The following is a 21,238-nucleotide window of genomic DNA, read 5'->3' as shown; positions in this document are numbered from 1 at the left end:
TGGATGTGAGGTATCCCCCAAAAGCTCATGTGTGAGATAATGCAAGAAGGTTCAGAGAAGAAATGATTCAGTTTTAAGAGTCTTAACCCAATCAGTGAATTAATTCCCTGATAGTGATTAACTGAGTGGTAACTGAAGTGGTAGGGTGGAGCTGGAGGAGATGGGAACTGGGGCATGGCTTTCAGGTGTATCTTTGTATCTGGCTAGTGGAGACCTCTCTCTGCTTCCTGATCACCAGGTGAGTTGCTTCCCTCTGCCACACTCTTCTGTCATGATGTTCTGCCTCTGCACTGTGGAATACAGCTGGCCTTCTATGGACTAAGAGCTCTGAAACCATGAGCCCTCAAATAAACTTTTCCTCCCCAAAATTGTTCTGGTCAGATCTTTTAGTCACAGCAGCAAAAACACTGACTAAAACAACCTCATAAAAGGAAATTTATTTGCCTGCTTTTAGGCAAATAAAGAGAGAACAGAAAATTCTTCCGGCTTCTATCAGGCAGGTTTCAATTTCCTTCAACTCAAAATATTCTTACACCAACTGGGCACTGTGGCACACACCTGTAATCCCACCTACTGGGGAGGCTGAGGTAAGAGGATCACAAGTTCAGGGCCATCTTCAGCAACTTAGCAAGATCCTGCCTTGAAATAAAAAACAAAAAATGCAGTATGTTGTGATAAGAATGCGGGCCACTGATGTTTTGCTAAAAAGGACACATGACAGTATTCTTTCATCCCTTACATCTGAGTGCTGAAATTTTACTTGATATAATTCATAAGTGCAAGTGAATGGAAGGAAACAGAAGATATAGAAATTTTTAAAATCCACTGGATTATCATTCTAATTGGCTAACTATAAATATGAAATAAAAAATTACAACTGTAGAGCACAAAAGATAACTATGGATCATCAAGAGTTTCAAAAATTCTTCAAGTACTGAATTTTGTTGTTGCATATGCAAAAAAAAAAAAAAAGACTCAGAAGGAGGACAGAAGCATTTGAAACTTCAAGTCAGTATTAACAAGATGAACTGATCCAGGGTAATGCATGATATTTAATCTGTAGTTAGTTGCATTCAGACAGTGTTGCCTACTTTTAAAATCTGGAAGATATGAAATAAAAATCTGAGCAACTTTTGACAGTGAAACATCATAAGCTTAAAAGATACAGATCTATAGAGAAATTCAGAAAAGAGATAGGAACATAACCAAGTAGAAGTATTACAAGAATCAAAAGAATAATTTCAAATTAATTTCAAGCTGGGTAAAATGGGGAACATCTGTCATCCCAACTACTTGGGAGGCTGAGGCAGGCAGGTCTCAAGTCTGAGACCACCCGGGGCAACTTAGCAAGATACTGTCTCAAAATAAAATCATAAAGAGCTGGCAGTTTAGCACAGTGGTAAAGCACTTGTCTAGCTTGTATAAGGCCTAGATTGCAATCCCCAATACTGCAAAATAGCCAAAAAAAAAAAAAAAAAAATCAAAATCAAACTTCTGTCAGAAATATAACTTAACAAATTTTTACAAAAAATTTGCAAAAACATTGGAGAAGGACTGGGATACTGTAAGGCATCAGTGGAGAGAATGGGTTGAGATGCACATGATGAGATTTACATTTGTCCAACATCAAACTATCTCAGAACTTTTCTATTTATCACACTTTACTACTGCTACAATGGCTCTCAACTGGCTGAGTATTTCTAGCAAAAAAAAAAAAAAAACTTAGATGGCTCTTTGGGCAAAGTAGGGTTGAACTTCTGTGAATTTGTACAAAGAGAAAAGCAAGGGAAGTTAATCACATACAATATGGGTTCCAAACAAGCCCAAGGTTCTTAACATCCTAACAAAACTGGAGTTTTCCTAGCTCAATACATTCTAAAACATCAATGAATTAAACAACAAAAAAGAAAACCTACAAAAAATTAACCTAAGTCGTCTGTATTATAAAAAAAGTCACAGAGCCCAGTGTGGTGGCACAAGCCTGTAATCCCAGCTACTAGGGACACTAAGGCAGGAGAATTCCAACTCAGAGGCTAGCCTCAGCAACTTTTGGAGGCCCTGTTTCAAAATGAAAAGAAAAAACAGGCAGAAGATAGACCTCAGTGGTAGAGTACCTCAGGGTTCTATCCTTAGTACCACAAGAAAGAGAAAAAAAAATTACAGGATGAATAGATATACTCAGAAAGAGGGTCAAAGCACTATCTAGCCTATAAACCCAGCAACTCCGACGGCTAACGCAGGAGGATTATAAAACAAGGTCATCCTTAGCATCTTAGGGAGACCTTGTCTCAAAATAAAAAATAGAAAAGGGCTAGGGGATGGGTGCAGTGGCACACACATATAATCCCAACAGCTTTCGAGGCTGAAGCAGGAGGACAGAGAGTTCAAAGTCAGCCTCAGCAGTTTAGTGAGGCCCTAAGCAACTTAGCAAAACCCTGTCTCTAAATATATTTTTTTAAAAGGCAGGGATGTGGCTCAGTGGTTAATTAACTAACTACCAATTCCAGATACCATAAATAAATAAATAGGGCTGGGGATGTGACTTAGTAGTAATGCACCCCTTGGTTCAAACCCAAAAACTAAATAAATTTTACCAAGAAATTCCTTATGTAATACGAAAAAAACTTTCCAAAACAAGAAAGATAATTTTTTCTTACCCTCTAAACATAACATTCTTTCCAACAGATGTAGGAAGAAGAAAGGAAGATATTCTTTGTATAGATATAAAAACTGAAAGAAAAAAAAGTGTGCTACAATTTTAATAAGAATGCTTCTCTAAGTATTCATGCATATTCATTGTAGGAGTGGTATATAATTAAACACATGAAACAAATTTGTTTGTCATTGTTCCCAGCATATACAAAGAGGTTTGCTGTGTTTAAATCCTTGCCAAAACTCCAATAAGTTTTCTTACATTGTGTCTTAATTCTTATATTTGACATTGTGCTTTTAGTCTTCTGTTATCTATATAAAATAACTTAAAATGTTTAAAAGATCCTTTTTGATCTAGATGGTAAATAGTGATAACTATTTCTCCTGGTATACTGAGGGCTAATAAAATCCTTAGAAGAAAATTGCTTTGCAGAAATGAACCAAAATTCTAAACACACAATGTTTTGATACAAGCTACTATGTAATTTTGTGTTTATACCATCATTTAAAACAATTTGATGGAAAAAATCAAATATTTTTTAATCCTTCTCAAAAAAAAACACAATAAAAAGAAAAAAGCTATCTAGGATTATATATTTAATTAGTAAATATGCCAAATATTTTGCATTTCTCACCTTTAAAATGTTATTTCTGAAATAACAAAAAAAATCAATATAAATTCCCAATATCCTATCACCTAAAATTATTATCAAATTTTTATTTACAAAAAAACTATTCCAATTTGTATAGAAAAAAATTTATATAGAAAATAAACTGTTGATATAGTTCTAAATTTTCTCTTCAATAAATAAACAATTTGTGAGACAATACAAAATTATTTAATTCTTTTCTTTGCCCTCTTCTCCCCTACTACAAAAAGCTAACGTTGAGTAGTAAAACATGGAACATTAATCCAAACTAGAAAGAGTGGACTGAAGTGTTATGATGCTGAGATTTATGGTCTTCCAACAAGGAACTACCTCAGAACTTCCCAATTTACCACCTCAACAAGCTTTCAAAGGCAAAAATCTTTGTGACTTTCTGCCTCCTCTCTCACCTGTGGAGGCTTTTTTTTTTTTTTTTGGTACCAGGGATTGAACTCAGGGCACTTAACCACTGACCCATATCACCAACCCTTTTTTGTATTTTATTTAGAGACAGGGTGGAAGTGAGTTGGTTAGCGCCTTGTTAAGTTGCTGAGGCTAGCTTTGAACTCGAAATCCTCCTGCCTCAGCTTCCTGAACCACTGGGATTACAAGAGTAGGCCACCACTCCCAGCCTGTCTAGGCTTTGATGCCAACAGGTAGCAGTAATTTCATGTTCCCTAGACTAAATAGATTAATTCTATCCTCCAAAAATTGGCCCTCTCCTTCTTACTTAAATATCCATTCCTTCTGCAGTAATTTCATACCAAGTAGTAAGGCCAAAATAGCACCCCACACATCACTTGCTAATTGCAAAAGGAAATGCTTCAATGAAAAGACAAGTTTGTCAACATCTTACATAAAAGATCAAATTTAGGATTATTAATAGGACAAACCTACTTAAAGAGTCTTCTTATGTTATATAAATATACTGCATAACTCATAAAATATTCTTGTCAAAAACATTAAGCCTGTATCTACTCAAGCCTTCAACCTTAACTTGAGGTTTACAAAGGTATAGAAGGAAGAATTTAAATATCATGAGGAACTACTCAGAACACAGAACATTGGCTTTTCTACAAGACTACTGACTTGTTCTCTTCAAAAGATCAATGTCATTTTTAAAAATTTAAAAAATAAAGAAAAAGAGGAAACAACTCTAAATTTAAAAAGACTATGACAAATATAATAAAGGGTTGGGTCCTAGATTCAAAAAGTGATTAAAAATGACATTTGGAGGACTAATGAGGAATTGCAAATATACACTACGTACATATAATTGATTTTTAGGAATTACCAACTTTCTAGAGTGTGATTACAATATTTTATTCGTACATATAATTGATTTTTAGGAATTACCAACTTTCTAGAGTGTGATTACAATATTTTATTACAGTATTCAGAAAAATGGGCTTTTCTTATGAGATACATGCTGATATATGTACAGTAACTAGGGGTGAACAGTCCTATCTGAAACCTTCTTTGAAATGTTGAGTGTGAGATAGGTAGAAAAAACAAATGTGGCAAAAAAAAGTATTGTAAAACTAAGCGGAAGGGCTGGGGCTGTGGCTCAGTGGGAGAGCATTTGCCTGGCATATGCAAGGTCCTGGGCTGGATCCTCAGCACCACATAAAAAAATAAATGAATAAAATAAAGGTATTGAGTTAAAAAAAAAAAACTAAATGGAACATAAGTGTTCAAATGTCTTATTCCGCAAGTTTTCAAAATATTTGAAAAAATTACAGCACTTAAACTTTGCAAAGTTGAGGAAATTATTTTCTTAAAAGTGAGATAAAGGGCAAGTGAATAGTATTTCTTCCATTTTTTTCAGGTAAGCCTCCTTGTCTATTGCCACCACTTCATTTCAAAATGAAGGGACAGACGTACTATGAGTTGTGCACTGAAAAGGAGTCAGAAGGCCTCAGTTCTATAATTGGCCCTGGCCTTACTGGCCAGGTGATCTCATTAGTCATCTCTGCGAGGCAGTTTCCTCACCTTCAAAACAGTTCTATCAACTCAGACCACCTCAAAACGCACTAGATGGAACAAACTGGTATCAATGACAGACAGAAATTCAAGATACAAATACAATGATATCTGTAGTGAGGGCAGACCATGAGAACACACAAACCTAACTTAATTTTAAAAGAAAACCAATGTCCTCCCAGGCCCATTAAGTTTCTGCATCCAGAAAGAGTGGGTTGTTGACACACTAAATCCCTAAAGCAGGACACCTTACAAATGCTAAAAGGAGACTTGCACTTTCAAACTCTCTTTCTCGCTTCTAATTTTATGTTTAACTGCACTTTAAAAGACGTCAAATTCTGAAGATGCACAGTACAAACCTGAAAACAATAAAGCCAAAATTTTAAGTTGGCAGAATTTCTAAAAAAGGAACTAATGTTCGCAAACAAAGAGAATCCCTTGGCCGAAGGTCTCCCGTGCTTGCAGTAGCAGGTTCACGTTGTTGGGTTTTCCCTTCTAGTGTATTTCTTCTTATAAGCGTTAAAACTTGAGATGAGTTGGGAGGCATTCCTTCCATCTCCTGAGCAGGATAAAACCTCAGTGTGATCACTCTTTCCGGCTCATAAAGTGAAACCTGCAAAGCTCAATTTACAAAATCGTGTATCCAACTCACTGCTCAATGGGGCCCTTCTCGTGTAGACAATAACGGGACCTCTACGGCAGGGCAGGGAAGTCCGTTTGACATGAAATGAGGGTGTGCCCAAGGAACGACTGGTCACCTGGGCAAGACGGGGCCCTGTGCCTGGAAATTCCGAATGCCCTTCGGTTTCCTTTCCTACGACTGAAGAGCCTCGGAGTAGGCTGTGGAGTGGGAACATGGGTCTCCGCAAAACATCCGCACAAAGGTACCAATGGCCTAAAGGAAATGGTCCTCAGAGAGAAAACCCAAAGCCCGCTGGGGACCGGCCGGCGCACAGGCCTGGGCGGCGAGCCCGCGAAGGCGGAGGCGAGGCGACGGCCTGCGCAGCGCCGACCTGCCGCAGCCCCGAGCGGCCGCCGCGTCGCGCGGGGATCCCTCCCCGCTCGGGCCGGCGCAAGATGGCGGTCGGGCCGCCGCCGCGCAGCCGGTCCCCTCCCCCGCGCCCAAGGCGCTCCCGACGACCCGCGCCGGCCTGGAGACCCCCAGCTCTGCGCCCCCGGAGTGAGGCGGCGCAGGCCGCGCGGGAGGGCCTCTGCCTGCTGCAGTGCAGGGCGGGCGGGGGCGGGGGGCGCTTACCGAGAGCGGAGCGGATCGGCCTGACTGGAGCCCTGAGGAGGAGGAGAAAGAGGAGGAGGAAAAGGAGGAGCACGAAAAACTACACGGCAGCGGCCCCGGCTCCCATTGCGGAGCAAGCTGCCGAGCCGTGGGAAGGGGGTTGTTCGCGAGCAGCCGACGCGCTGCCTCATGGGTAGGCTCCGGGTCAGCCTCTGTGCGTCCGGGATCCTTGTCTTCTCGCCAACGCGGGAGGCGGGCGCCGGCATGTGCGCCGCGTCGCAGGCCCTCGGGCCACAGGGACTCGCCACGCGCCGGCGGGGAGCGAGGGCAGGGCCTGGCACTGCAGTGGCTGCTGGCGTGCGCTGGGGCAAGCCCCGGGCAGCTATCCCCACGTACCGGCTGCGCTGAATTTGCAAGCTTGCAACAATGCCTTCTGGGTCCTGCTAGGTGCACCAGGTACCTCTCCGCAGACTTGAAAAGTAAAAAGGCCACGCAAGAGGGGCGAAGAGGAACACCAGTTGAGAAACAGGAATGAAGTCAGGTTCTTTTACTGGCTGACTTTACCAAATTTACAAAAATACATATGGTTTTGCTTGAATATCCTTTAATTCTACCTGCCATATGCATATTAACACGTATTAACTTCAAAAGAAAAAAGTCAGGGCAATGCATGTATAAATATACGAAAGCAAGATCATGCTCTCATTAACGCTTGGTAAACACTGTATTCTGATCTGTAAGAAAATGCCAATGTCTCAGCTGGGCACAGAATCATGAGCCACCACACAGCTTTGTAGATTCAAACAGCAATTCTTTATTCCCGAACTCACACCGGCCTCCACACACGTTCTGGGGCAATCCCAGTTCTGCCGCCGAATTCACCTACTCCACAGGCTTTCTTCCCAAAATACTCTCTGAATCTCAGGAGAACTCAAAGGGAGCTCAGGTAGCAGGAACGCCCTATTTCCAGCAGCAATAATCCTCAACATCGAACTTCCCTAAAATCCCTATTGTTTTAAACTGGGAACGCCCTAAACCCAAGGACCAGGATACTATACTTCCTCAAACTGCAGGATACACCCTAATCCTGGATCCACCCTCGTTCTTGAGTAGGGTCACCTTTCTCAAACACACATGCAATGTCAACAGCGAAATTCCAAGGCAAGTCCATTTAACATGGGGTACGCTGGCAAAGAAATTTCGATGCGTCATTCCTACTTGGTAATGGCCCTCAGCAAGAAAAGCTTTCTCTACCCATAGTCCTCACAAGGTCAATTGCAGTAGGGGTCCAGCTCTCAAGACAGACCAGGACTTGAAATCTTGCCTCTGTAAGGTCCTTGCTTAGTATCTGGATGACCATCTTAAGTGACAGCCGCCATTTTAAGAAAAATTTCTCTTTCTCGCCCAAAGGCCTTTCTGAGAAAGGCTTGCCACTCCCTCATACCAAGCCAACACTTAACCGCCCAAATTAGGACCCACCTGGCTCTAATCCCTGAGCCTGCCCCATAAAAGTTATGCAACCCAAGCCTGTATTATCTCTCTCCATCTGTGGAAAGACGGCCTGTATTTGTCAGCTCTGACAAATAAGCTCCTGTGCCTAGTCTCCGTCTCCTTCTTTCATGTCTCATTCGCCTGTCTCCCAGTTCCTCACTTTCCTTTCATTGGTGCAGAAACCCAGGATCAGGTTCCCCAGTGTGCCTGCTCCCTCTTCAAGGGTCACTGAGTGTCCCTGGGCCCCAGTCCCTCATCATGGGACCAGGTCCTCCATTCTGCCCAACACCCTCTCTGCACCCACCACCAGACATTTCAGGTAAGACCCTTGTCTGCAGTTGATCTAAACAATCTATGGATCTTGAGAAGTGACCATCAATAGTCCAGCACTCCCAGGGTTACTGTGTAGTCAGGGGCACCCGCAGCCACAGCTTTCACAGCTACAGCTGATCCTTACTATTGACTGGGTCTATAGGTGTTCTTTTATTTGGGTCCTGGGTTTTGAGAAGAACCTCCAGGGGTGATTAGGAGTTGTTCTTGGTGAGACCTCTTGACCTTCGGTTAGTCTCTATGGCTTCTGTTTTTATTATGTAGTCTTGGCCAGGCACCCAAGTGCCTCTACAGGCCCTGCCCCCAATGCTTATCCAGAGGTGGTGATGACCTCCTGAGCGTAACTGTCCTCTTCACTGAGTGATACTAGAAACTGGGGGACACCCCACCTCTAAACTCACCTCCTACATGTCACCATGGGTGGATCCTAATCCATTCTGCCTCCTGGCTTTCTCTAACCATGGACCTAAAACCATTTGTGCAATCAGATTTGGCCTCAAAATCCTTTGGAGTCTAAATGGCTGCTTAATGGCACTCTAGATCCCAATATTATCAGGTTGGGCTGTCGCTGCCCAACCCGCACCTCTGGATCCTCTATGTGAGGTGGCTGGGGTAGATGGTGTAATCCAGGTTCATGTGCCTTTCTCTTTGTCAGATCTTTCACAGATAGAAAAGCAGATTGGGTCCTATACTTAAAGCCCCACCACATATATCAAAGAGTTTCAATATCTGAGGCAATCATGTGAGAATTTAGGAAAATGGAAAGAGAAATCATACATTCAAGCTTTCTCCTCTCATGTATAACCACATTTGGATTTTTTTCCTTCATCCTTCTTTCCTTAACTTCTCTTGTATTAGTTAAACCCCACATGCATTTACTGACTATGTTTTTTCCCTTTATTAGCAACCCTCACAGAAGGGAAAATTGTGCTATTATCCAGTTGCTGCAAGAAGTAATTTGTAATTGGAAAAACCTAAAGAGATCTTGTTAAATTATCATGAACTTCCACTAATGACAATATTCTCCATATCCTCATAATCACCAAATAAAAAATAGTTGAGACCTGACTAGTAAAAAAAAAAAAAAAAAAAAAAATCTTTCTCCTCTCCATGTTCTAAGCCCTCTGCCTGCAAATCTTGCTCTTCTGTACAAGTTCTCTTAGCTCTTACCTCCCCTAAGCCTGCTTCCAAAGGGACAGAAGATCCTACCCAGGACTCCTCCTCCTTTGACCCAGCAGATGAGCCCCTGCCAAACCATAATTCTCTTTCTGATGAAACTGCTCCAGCAACTGTCCCTCCACCCTTTTCTCCTCCTGCTAGACACTCACAGGCTGCCACTGCCCAACCAGCAACTCTGTGTCCTCTATTCGAGGTAACTGGGGTAGATGGTGTAATCTGGGTTCACGTGCTTTTCTCTTTGTCAGATCTTTCACAGGTAGAAAAACAGATTGGGTCCTATACTTCAAGCCCCACCACATATATCAAAGAGTTTTAATATCTGTTCCAATCATGATTTGACCTTCCATGATGTCCATATGATCTTGTCTAAGACCCTCCTGCCTGAGGAGCGCAGGCGAGTTTGGGAGCAAGCTAGAAATTATGCTGATGAGGTACATCAGACCTCCCCTGCCCATCCGATTGGCATTGAAGTAATCCCTGATCAGAACCCCAACTGGGATTATAATTTTCCCAGAGGAATAATTAGTAGAAAGAAAGACAGCCCATAAGGCTATCAGTTATGAAAAGCTGCAAGTCATCCAAGATAAAAATGAAAACCCTTCAGCATTTTTTGACCACCTGATCAAGGCTTTATTACAATATACTAATCTGGATCTTGAGACTCCAGATGGGGAGACAACTACTAATGACCAACTTTTTCTCCCAGAGTCTCCTTGATATTAAGGCCAAACTAAGGTGCCCCGAGAGGGGACCCCTAACTTTCCAAGCTAAGGTTCTGGGTGTATAACAGGAGAGACAAGAAGGCCTGGAAACAGAAATATCAGATGCTCGCTCAAGCCATCCATCCGGCCTCAGCATCTGTCCCTGGTTCCATTGGCCCATGGAAGAGTCCTTCAGGACTGTCCCGACCCTGTATTAAATGTGGTCAGACGAGTCACTGGGCTCATACATATCCTAAGCCCTCACAAGCCTCTGGGCCCTTGTCCTAAATGCCATCAGGAGGGACACTGGGCTGTTGACTGTCCCTGAGCCCATAGCGGCCCCCAGGCATCCAGCCCTTCTGGTTCCCCTTTCCAACTCTTAGGACTGGCTGCAGAAGACTCACTAGGCACAGGTCCCCGTCATCTGATCACTACCATCAGGTAGATCTGTCTCCTTCCCCCTAGACACCGGAGCTACATATTTGGTCCTCAAGGAGTTCTGGGGGCCTACCACTTGTTCTATGACCTCTATTGTCGGAGTGGAGGGCAAACCTTACCAGCCCTTGCAAACATCTAGCTTTGTTTGCACCTTTGGCTCTCTAGTTTTCCCCCACTCCTTTTTGGTCATTCCACAGTGCCCTGTTCCCCTTATGGGAATGAACATCCTTGCAAAGTTGGGGAGCTATGCTTTCCTTCTCCTTTCATATACGCTTCCATCCAGACTCACCTGCTACTTCCCGATCCTCACCCTTACATTAGGACCATCCCCTGTTCTGTCTGCAGGTGCCTTCCCATTACTGCCTTCTGAGGTGGGCTTCTAGACAAACAAGGGACCCAGAACTCTCCTACATTGTAAAGCCCTAGGCAGCAGTCTCCCTGGCCAAGGCCACACAGAAGCTAACATTGAAATACAAAGGACAGGGCTGGGGGTGTGGCTCAAGCGGTAGCACACTCCCCTGGCATGTGGATCCTCAACACCACATAAAATAAAATAAACATATTGTGTCCACCTAAAACTAAAAATATATATATTAAAAAAAAGATGTTGTGTCCACCGAAAACTAAAAAGTAAATATTTAAAAATTCCCTCTCTCTCTCTCAAAAAAAAAAAAAAAAGAAAGAAAGAAAGAAAGAAAGAAAGAAAAAGGACAGACTCAGCAAGCTTGATAAGAGGCCTAAAGAAAAAGAAAAAAGTGTCAATTTAATTTTTCCCTTGGCTAAAACACAGAAGAATGACTTCAAAACTTTCTTTATCTCCCTGATCTCACATGCACATTTCACCTTTAATGTGTCTGAAAAGCAGGGATTTGCTCTAGGGATCCTCAAACACATGCTGGGGCCAACCTTTGCCCCTGTGGCTTATCCATCAAAGAGTCTTGACCCTACTGTTCAGGGATGGATTCCTTGTCTACAACTTTGGCCGCAGCCTCTCTACTCATTAATGAGTCAAAGAAACTCACTTTTGGGCCCAACTCACCATCCTCGTTCCCCATTACTTAAAGAAACTCCTCACCTACTTAAACTCCTCCCCATTAGTTACAGAAACCCCTCACCTTTTATCTGTACAGGTTTCCCTTGTGGAAGATCCCAGTCTTGCTTGCCACACATGCTCACCTTTAAAGCCTGCTACTCTCCTCCCCATTCATCAAGACTCTTCCACCTCTTCTCCTCTTACCCATTCATGCTTTGAAACTCTGGAGGAGTTTCTTAAACGTAGTCGCTTCCACTTACAGGAAGGCCTCTTGCTCCAGGCAACATACACTTGGTTCTCAGATGGCTCCTCCTTCCTTCAGGAGGGAGTTCCTCAGGCAGGGTATGCTATAGTCTCTCTAACAATGGTTATGGAAGCTGCTCCCCTCCCCAATAATACATCCAGTCAGCAGGCTGAACTTGTTGCCCCTTGTCAGAACCTTCACTTTGGCAAAGAGAGCCTCCCTCGATGTCTACACTGATTGTAACTATAGTTTCCACATACTTCTCTCCCATTCTGCTATTTGGAAGTGTAAGACGCCGCACCGCACTATGAATGGGAGACACCACATGACACAGATCACCGGAGAGCTTCCACTTTATTACAAAAGGCTGTGTGTTTATATAGATCTAAGGAGAGGTAGCAGGGCTGAGGTAGATAACGGGTCGCCCATTTATTGGCAAGCTCTTCCATATGTCAGTTCCGGAGCCCAAGAAGTTAATTCTTATTGGGGCTAAGGCTTCCTACCCGCAGTTTTTGAACATTGGCGCCTGTGGGAACGTTTCGCACCAGTGAAAGAAAAAAAGAGGAGAAAGAGGGTCGTTAGGCACCATGTTGGGGTTTTTCTCTGGGGTGCTGCTGCCATTATATGTTTTCCCAACATTCCTCCCTTTTTGTTTTCTTAGGAATTGGGGCGTCATTGGTCAGATCTGGCTGCTTCCAGCTGTGTGGGGGTGGCATAGGGCTAGAAGGGGATGTGGAGGAATGTTCAGGGGGGCAGGTCTGGGGATATCATAGCAACCAGAAATAAAACCCAGTGGCTATAGACAGCTACTTCCATAGGGGTGAAGTCTATGAAAGTTCCCTGAAACCACAAGTCATCGATGGCATCGAACCAGTCCTGGATGGAGGAGATAGTTGGTATCAGCCACTGATCCTGTAGCAGAGACTCTAGGAAATACTGGAAGCATTGCCTTGACATGGCGTCACCAGCACCTGAAGAAGATCAGAGTGAACAAAAACAGGATGAAGATAAAAATTAAAGCAAATGTCAGTTTTTGGCAGAAGTTCCATGTCGGGTGACTGACAGAGAAGAGGCCAAGGGCCATGAGGAGGCTTAAAAGGACATAAAGGCTCAAGAATCCAGGATGGCAGATTAAGAGGTTCTCTGGGCTCGTTGTCTTCCACTGTCCAATGTCCGTTGCATTCCATCACGCCTGGTAGTGAGCTTCAGCAATGAGTGAGCTATTCTCTTGAAGATGTTAGGGGTTCATCGGTCATCAGAGGCTGGTAGTACCTAAGCAGAAGCTGGTTGAAAGTTTGGTTAGAGATCTTCCGTAATTGGCCCTGTAGGAAGCGAAGCAGACAGGGCAGGAACAGACACATCAGGAAAAGGAGACATATAGGCCCTAAAAGAGGCAACAGCCGCGATTAAAAGTGGGCTAAAAAGAAGGTGGCAAATGGGTTTTGGTTTGGTGAATTTTTCAAAGAGGTAGCCAAGTCAGTGAGCTTGACTACATTAGTTTCCGCAAGGCCTAATTCATTGATGTAGTAACAGCATTCTTCCCTCAAGAAAAGACAGGTTCCACCTTTTTCCGCTGTGAGTAAGTCTATAGCTCGTCAATTTTGAAGAGTAACTTGAGCCAAGGATGTGACCTGCCTTTGTAAAGATACTAGAGATTCTGCCATAGAAGTGAGCGCTTGTTCAAGTTTAGAACTTAAGTCCTGTACAGCCCATAAGGAGTGTCCTAGAGCTCCACCAGAAATTCCTTCTCCCAACGCAGATGCAGCCAGTGAGAGACCCACCAGTATTGGAAGGAAAGCAGCCTGCTTATTCCACATTGGGGGAGACAAGAGGGCCTGCACTTCAGCTGGGGTATAGAGAGTCAATTGTGGGACAAGCGTCACCAGTGTACATGGGGTAGAGGTATTGGTGAATAAGATAGTGATGAGAGAACCATTACACCAGAAGAATGAGCCAGGTGGTGCATAGAGGGTGAAGTTAAAGGTGATGTTAGAGTGGCAAACTTTGACTGGGAGACACCCAAGCCCAGGAGGCAGCGCAGGGGAATCACAGTATGGTTAGACTCCTCGGGCTCCCATAATGGAGCATCAAGTGAAATGGTTTGGAGAGAATGGCAGGCAGATGGAGTGGAGAAATTTGAGAGGTCAGAAGCTGAGAAGTTCAAGGGAACCGCTGCAAGCAAACGTCAAGTCAGAGAGGCGCATAAGTAGCAATCAGTTGGTGTAATGGCGGGGAGGGTTAGATTTAAGAAGGTTACAGTTTCAGTAAGTAGTCGTAGCCATGGATACTGTGGTGGACTCCCGACATTAGGCTCATATGGATCCTGTATGGAGTCTAACAACTGCTGTTCGGAATGCTTTATGTCACTAGAGATTATAGCTACTGAGGGCTGGGAGGGTTGAAGCTCTCGGGAGATGGAGATGGAGCCACAGGGGGTGGGAGAGGATATGTCACAGTAGAAGGAAGCATTTGCCCTAGAGGTACAGCGTGGATGGTTAGGGTCAGTGATAGCCAATTGATAGCCCCCCCGAGATCAATCTGAAATTTCCAACGCAGGAATCCCTGATGCATGCACATGGGTTATGAACTTTGCATGACCAGTAGGGGCACCCCCCATAGGTTTCGGGCCACCATTTGCAGTTATCCTCTGTCTGATCATATAAGAATCAAAGGTAAGGCCTAGTGGCTGTTTTTAAAAGTTCAGAATTCTGGGAGGAGAGGGGAAGGAAGATAGATGCATTATATCCCGTAGGGGCGCAATCAACCTAAGAAACTAGGCGAGTGTAACGAGTGCTGCCTTGGACATATGTCTCTCTGACTTTGAATCTCCAAGTATAAGAGGAGGACGATGATGTCCCCAGGAGAAGGGTGATGACTGTGAAAATACCACTTAGAAGAGTGGGAGTCATGGTGGAGTATGGGCGGTTACGCGAGACAGGCGAAGCTTTAGAGGATAGATAGGATGTGGAGAGCAGGAGTAAATGGGAGATCTAGGAGGTGACTCTTGAGGCTCCTTTGTGGTAGTCTTGTCATCAGCAGATGGGGCCTCCTGGTAATATGTCTTCAACCTAGAAATGTGAATTCAGGGGGTGAGACGGTTGCCTGGTAAGGAAAGTTTGGCGGCGGTGGGGGTACAGAGAATGACAGGATAGGAGCCTTCCCATTTTGGGGCAAGAGGCCCTTTCTCCTCTGGGGTGTTATAATAGGCTAAACGCCCAGGTGTTAAGGGAGGAGTGTTTGGAGAAGAGTCTCTGTCCGGAAGAAGCCAGTCTTGATATTTCCAGAGTTCCGAGCGGAGATGAAACAAGAGAGGTAAAGACAAATCTCATGTGAGAGGTCCTTGTGAAATGACCAACCCAGGGGGTATAAGAGATCTTCCATACATTATCTCAAAGGGAGACAGTAAAGATGGTTTCTTAGGGAGAGCTCTGATTCGAAGCAAAGCCAAAGGAAGGAGTTTGACCCAGTCTAAGTTTAATTCCATTGTCAATTTGGTAAGGACTTCTTTTAGAGTCCGATTTACCCTTTCCACTTTCCCTGAAGCCTGGGGGCGATATGGACAGTGGAAATGCCACTTGAAGAGAGGGCTTGAGAGACCTTTTGTGTGATCCTAGAAATAAACTCAGGGCCATTGTCAGATTGTAAGGAAGTGGGCATACCAAACATAGGGATGATGTCTGTCAGTAAGATTGAAGCTACAGTGGAAGCCTTTTTATTGTAAGTGGGAAATGCCTCAACCCAACCAGAGAAAGTGTCCACAAAGACAAGGAGGTATTTAGTGCGCCGTACTGTGGGCATGTTGGTGAAGTCTACCTGCCAGTCAGCAGCAGGAGTGTGTCCCCAAGCTTGGTGGGAGGGGGAAAGGTTTAGGCCTTAAAGGAGTATGAGTGTTGGTCCGCTGACAGATCTGACAATTAGAGGCTATATTCTGTAGCATGGCTTTGTCAGAGGGGGTGAGGGAGAAGAAGCTCTATAAAAAGAGGGTCAAAGACTGAGAATTGGAATGGAATAGAGTATGGAGGAACTCAAAAAGATCCTTGTTCTTACTGGAAGAAGTAGGGGCTTCAGATGGACAGTCTAAAGCGGCCATTATATGTCCCCCAGGGGGGTCATAATTGGAAGTGGTAGCAGCCATTTATGCCACCTGGTCAGCTTTGGCATTGCCCTCAGTGATAAGAGAGCTGTCCTTCTGATGGGACCTACAATGGACAACTCCCAACTGGGTGGGTAAGTGGGAGGCCTCTATCAGACTGGTTATAAGAGCCGAATTATTGATCACATTACTTTTAGTGGTAAGTAGGCCTCGCTCCTTCCATATTGCAGCGTGGGATAATAGAATATGGAAGACATATTTTGAGTCAGTATAAAGGGTGAGGGATTTGCCCTGTGCAAGAAGGCAGGCACGAGTGGCTGCTACAAGTTCTGCCTGCTGTTTGGTTGTTCCTGAAGGCAGAGCTTTGGCCTCTATGATCTCAGTGGCTGAAACTACGGCGTATCCAGAGTAATGAGTGCTGTTCTGCCTAAAGGAACTGCCGTCAGTGAACCAGATAAGGTCAGACTTGGTGAGTGGTCCCTCAGAAATGGAAGAATGACAGGGGAAGAAATCATCCAAGGTTTCCAAGCAATTATGAACTGGTGTGTCAGATGTGGGTTTGTTGGGAGCAGTGAGGCAGGGTTCAGTGCAGAGCAGGGGAAGAACGTAATATTAGGGTTTTCCAGAAAGAAAGTGAGGAGCGACAGGATTCTGGATGGAGGAAGGGTTTGAAGGCCCTTATAAGCTAAAAGATCCTTCAAGTGATGTGGGAAGTGGATAGGTAAAGGGGCCCCGAAAGTCAGCTTAGAGGCTTCTTTGTGTAAAATTTGTCCAGCAGCCAGAGATCTTAAGCAAGGGGCCCACCCATGGATGGTAGGGTCTAATTGTTTGGACAAATACGCCATAGGTACAAATGTAGGCCCATAATTTTGACCCAAGACCCCAAGTGCTTGCCCCCCTTTTTCATGGACATAAAAATGAAACAGTCTTGAAAGATCGGGAAGGTGAAGGGCAGGTGCCTTTAAGAGGAGCTGCTGAAGTCTGCGAAAGTGGTAGCGGGGGGAGGAGGCAAGCGATTCACCAGGGGGTCCCTTTGCTAGGTCATACAGGGGTTTGGCTAGAAGAGAGTAATTTGGGATCCAGACCCTAAAATAACCTGCTAGTCCTAGGAATGATAGTATTTTGGCTTTCGTATGAGGCACCGGAAGATTAGAGAGGAGTTGCCTCCTATCCAGTTTTATTTCCTTTTTTCCCAGTGCAAGGCGAAAACCAAGGTAGGTGACAGAAGACTGGGAAACCTGGGCCTTGTGGGGAGATACCCTATATCCCTTATCCACTAGGAAATTGAGAAGCTGGGCGGTGTGGGATTGAGAGTGTTCCCAAGAGGGACTACATAGAAGAAGGTCATCAACATATTGAAGGAGAGTAGAGTCAGGGCAGGTGGAGTGAAAGGATGTGAGGTCCTGGGCAAGAACCTGGCCAAAGAGATGGGTACTGTCCCTGAATCCCTGCGGGAGGACGGTCCAGGTAAGCTGACGAGAATGGCGGGTGTGAGGATCAGTCCACATAAAAGCAAAGATATCCTGAGATTCTGAGGACAAGGGACTAGAAAAGAAGGCATCGGAAGCAACCTAGATGCCCTTCAATAGATGAATGGATAAAAAAAAATGTGGCATTTATACACAATGGAGTATTACTCTGCATTAAAAAATGACAAAATTATAGAATTTGGAGGGAAATGGATGGCATTAGAGCAGATTATGCTAAGTGAAGCTAGCCAATCCCTAAAAAACAAATGCCAAATGTCTTCTTTGATATAAGGAGAGTAACTAAGGACAGAGTAGGGACGAAGAGCATGAGAAGAAGATTAACATTAAACAGGGATGAGAGGTGGGAGGGAAAGGGAGAGAGAAGGGAAATTGCTTGGAAATGGAAGGAGACCCTCAGGGTTATACAAAATTACATACAAGAGGAAGTGAGGGGAAAGGGAAAAATAATACAAGGGGGAGAAATGAATTACAGTAGAGGGGGTAGAGAGAGAAGAGGGGAGGGGAGGGAGGGGAGGGGGGATAGTAGAGGATAGGAAAGGCAGCAGAACAAAACAGACATGAGTATGTCAATATGTAAATCAGTGGAAGTGTAACTGATGTGATTCTGCAATCTGTATACGGGGTAAAAATGGGAGTTCATAACCCACTTGAATCAAAGTGTAAAATATGATATATCAAGAACTATGTAATGTTTTGAACAACCAATAAAAAAAAAAAAAAGAAAAGAAGGCATCTTTTAAATCTAGGACCGAGAAGTGGGTGGTAGTAGCGGGGATTTGAGAGAGGAGGGTGTAGGGGTTGGGCACTAGCGGGTGGATGGCGACCACAGAGGAGTTGACAAGGCAAAGGTCTTGAACCAGCCTGTAGGACCCATTAGGTTTCTTAACTGCCAGAATGGGGGGGGGGGTTGAAAGGAGAGTGTGTAGGCCTAAGATACCCCTTCCATAATAAATCCTGGATGATGGGTTCTAATCCGAGGAGGGCTGTGGTTGTGAGTGGATATTGTGGTTGACTAATATATCTTGAAGGGTCCCGTAAGACAATATGAATAGGACTGAATTTAGCCATAGAGGGTGTAGTTCTGTCCCAACCTCAGGGTTAACTGGTTTAGATAGTTGTGGAAGAGTGTGTGAAGGAGGTGTATCTGTCCCTAGGATCATCATGAGGAAATGAGAGGTGGGGGGAGGTGGGGGGTGATATGTGAATGGTGACCTTCAATAATGAGAGTATGTCCCTTCCCAGAAGGGGAATGGGGCAATGGCTCATAACGAGAAAGGAGTGTGTGAAGGACAAAAGGGATCCCTGCATATAACATGATAAGGGGGGTGTTTTTTGAGGGAAAATCTGTTTACCTCCTGCCCTGACAATAGGAGTTTTTGAGGGTGTGGTAGGACCCCAATACTCCCTCATGACCGAAAAAGCGGCACCAGTGTCTAAGAGGAAGGTAATGAAGTGTCCATCCACTAGAAATGTGACCCTAGACTCTTGCTTCTTGATGGTAATAGTCAGGAGGGAAGGCCCAGGGCTCTGTCAATCCTCCTCTGCCAAGCCCAGGAGAGGCTGGGGTTGTGGGGTGGCTGACCAACCTCCCCTCCTGGTTGTTGGGCAGTCTACCCCCCAGTGTCCCCTTTGGTGGCATTTTGGGCAGGGGGTGGAGGGTATCCTCGGCAAAGGACAATCCCTGGCCCAATGTCCCTCCTTACCACATTTGAAGCAAGCTCCAGGGGGTGTCTTATTGGGACGGCGTGGTGGTGACCTTCTCTGAATGACCTGGGCCAATATTTGGAATTTGGCGTTTTCAGCCCTCTGCCTACGACGTTCGCTTTCATCCTCTCTACTATGGAACACCTTGAAATCGACTGCAAGGATTTCAGTCTGAGGAGTAGCAGGGCCCTGTTCAAGCTTCTTAAGCTTGGCTTTAATGTCAGGGTAGCTTTGGGCCAGGAAATATGTCATTAAGACATGACAGCCATCAGGGGTTTCTGGGTCAAGGTTTGTGTGCTGCTGGAGGGCCTTGGTTAGTCTATCCAGGAATTCTGAAGGTGTTTCTTCCTTCTTTTGAATGACCTCCTGCACCTTTTGAAAATTAACTGCCTTGCGGGTAGCCTTTTTTAGGTCTGCCAAGAGGCAGGATGCAAAAAGGTCACGAGACTATAAGCCTCCAGGGGTATTGTAATCCCATAGAGGATCCTGCTCTGGGACAGCATGAGGGCCCGTGGGGTGGTTGGGATTGGTCCTATGATTTTCATCAGCATGGGCTTGGGCTAGTTCCCAGACCCGTCACCTTTCCTCAGGGAGAAGTGTATTGGCCAGGAGCATGTAGATGTCGTGATGGGTAAGGCTGTATGCCTGCAGGACCCACTGGACTCCCGAATGTATGTGGTGGGATCAGTGGTGAATGAGCCTAACTTCCTCTCTAACTGAGTAATGTCTGACATGGAGAAAGGCACAAGTACTCTAATAACACCCTCAGGACCAGCTACCTCATGAAGGGGTGCAATCGTCATGGGAGTAGGAGGGGATCCCTTAGACCTGGTGACAGGAGGACTGAAAGAGGCAGTCGGCAGCGGACAGGAAGGAGAGGGAGGGGAAGGGGATGTCTCAGCGGAGGAGGAGGAGGTGGGACCCGCAGAAGAGAGCGGGGGAAGGGGGATGAAATGGAAGGCTGAGGATCGGTGGAATCAGGAGGAAGAAGTGGAGGGTGTAGCAGGAGAGGAGGGGCGGATGAGGCTGGGGGATAAGGTGGAGGTTTATCTGCTGGGTCAAATGAGGAGAATCTGCGGAGTCAGGGGAAGAAGTAGGGGAAGGTAGGGTTTTACAAGCAAGGAGGACCTGAGAGGGAGAGCAGGAAGTGCAGAGTGTGGGGTATTGGGCGAGAAGGCTAAAACCTTCAATGTAATGAGACCTCTCTCCAATTTTTTAGGTGAAGGCAGTAGTTAAGAAGATCCCAAAGAAGGTTTGGATCTAATGAGCCTTCTGGAGGCCAATGATTGTCATTATCTAACGGATATGCGGGCCAATCTTGGGTACAGAATCTGATAAGAATTTTGGGCTTGAGATCCGGGGAAAGAGAGAGAGAGTAGCCAAATTCTTAAGGAGACACTTGAGTGGTGAGGTTTCGGGTATAGACGAGGAGGCACCCATAGTTAAAGAGTGGAGGAAGAGACAGCAAAGGGAGAAAAAGAATTAACCCGGGCCATAGGGGCTTCCTGGAAGCATAGAGCAGATGGAGGGTCACGTGGGCATCCCCGAAGTGACCAGTCCACTGCGAGTAGGCACAGAGGGCACAGCTCGGTCGTCACCGACGAAGTGCAGTCTATGTGACCCTGTAAGGTTGAGGCCGTGGGCAACCTGATGTCAGGAAAATTTTTCCACCGGAACGAGAGCGAGTCAAGGAAGGAAGGGACAGAACCCCAGCAGAACGCAGCTCCGGACCCGAAGTTCAGCTCCAGGCTGAACACAGCTCCGGCAGGGCGCAGCTCCCGCAGGACACAGCTCTGGTGGGACGCAGCTTCCGCAGAGGAGGAAGAAACCAGGGAGCCTCTCTCGTGTAAACCCAGAAGCCTCACGCCCCAAAGGGAAGCGGGTCGCCAGAGGGTCCACTGCGACCAGTGAAGGTCTTAGTGGGGTGCATTCCCTCCTCCCTACTGGGCGTCAGGAGCGTGCCAGATGATCATGGTCGCGTCCCCTGCTGGCAGCCCGAAGGGAGTTGGCGAGCCGGGG

The 21,238-nt window shown here is 45.3% G+C and overlaps 1 protein-coding gene across 3 annotated transcripts in view; it reads right to left on the bottom strand.

Moving 5' to 3' along the window:
- The window catches only part of ZNF280D (zinc finger protein 280D), a 108,299-nt gene extending 101,373 nt beyond the window's left edge, over positions 1-6,926 (bottom strand). For all 3 annotated transcript variants that reach the window (XM_081289643.1, XM_081289641.1, XM_081289642.1), the window contains exon 1: positions 6,538-6,926. In XM_081289643.1, coding sequence (XP_081145769.1) covers positions 6,538-6,782 — 245 coding nt within the window. In that variant the 5' untranslated portion in view covers positions 6,783-6,926. The remainder of the gene's footprint in view (positions 1-6,537) is intronic.
- Positions 6,927-21,238: the final 14,312 nt, after the last annotated feature.

This window comes from Spermophilus citellus (assembly GCF_964194105.1).
Source record: "Spermophilus citellus genome assembly, chromosome: 4".
In the NCBI taxonomy this organism is placed as follows: domain Eukaryota; kingdom Metazoa; phylum Chordata; class Mammalia; order Rodentia; family Sciuridae; genus Spermophilus; species Spermophilus citellus.
This window is presented reverse-complemented; position numbering and strand designations above follow the sequence as displayed.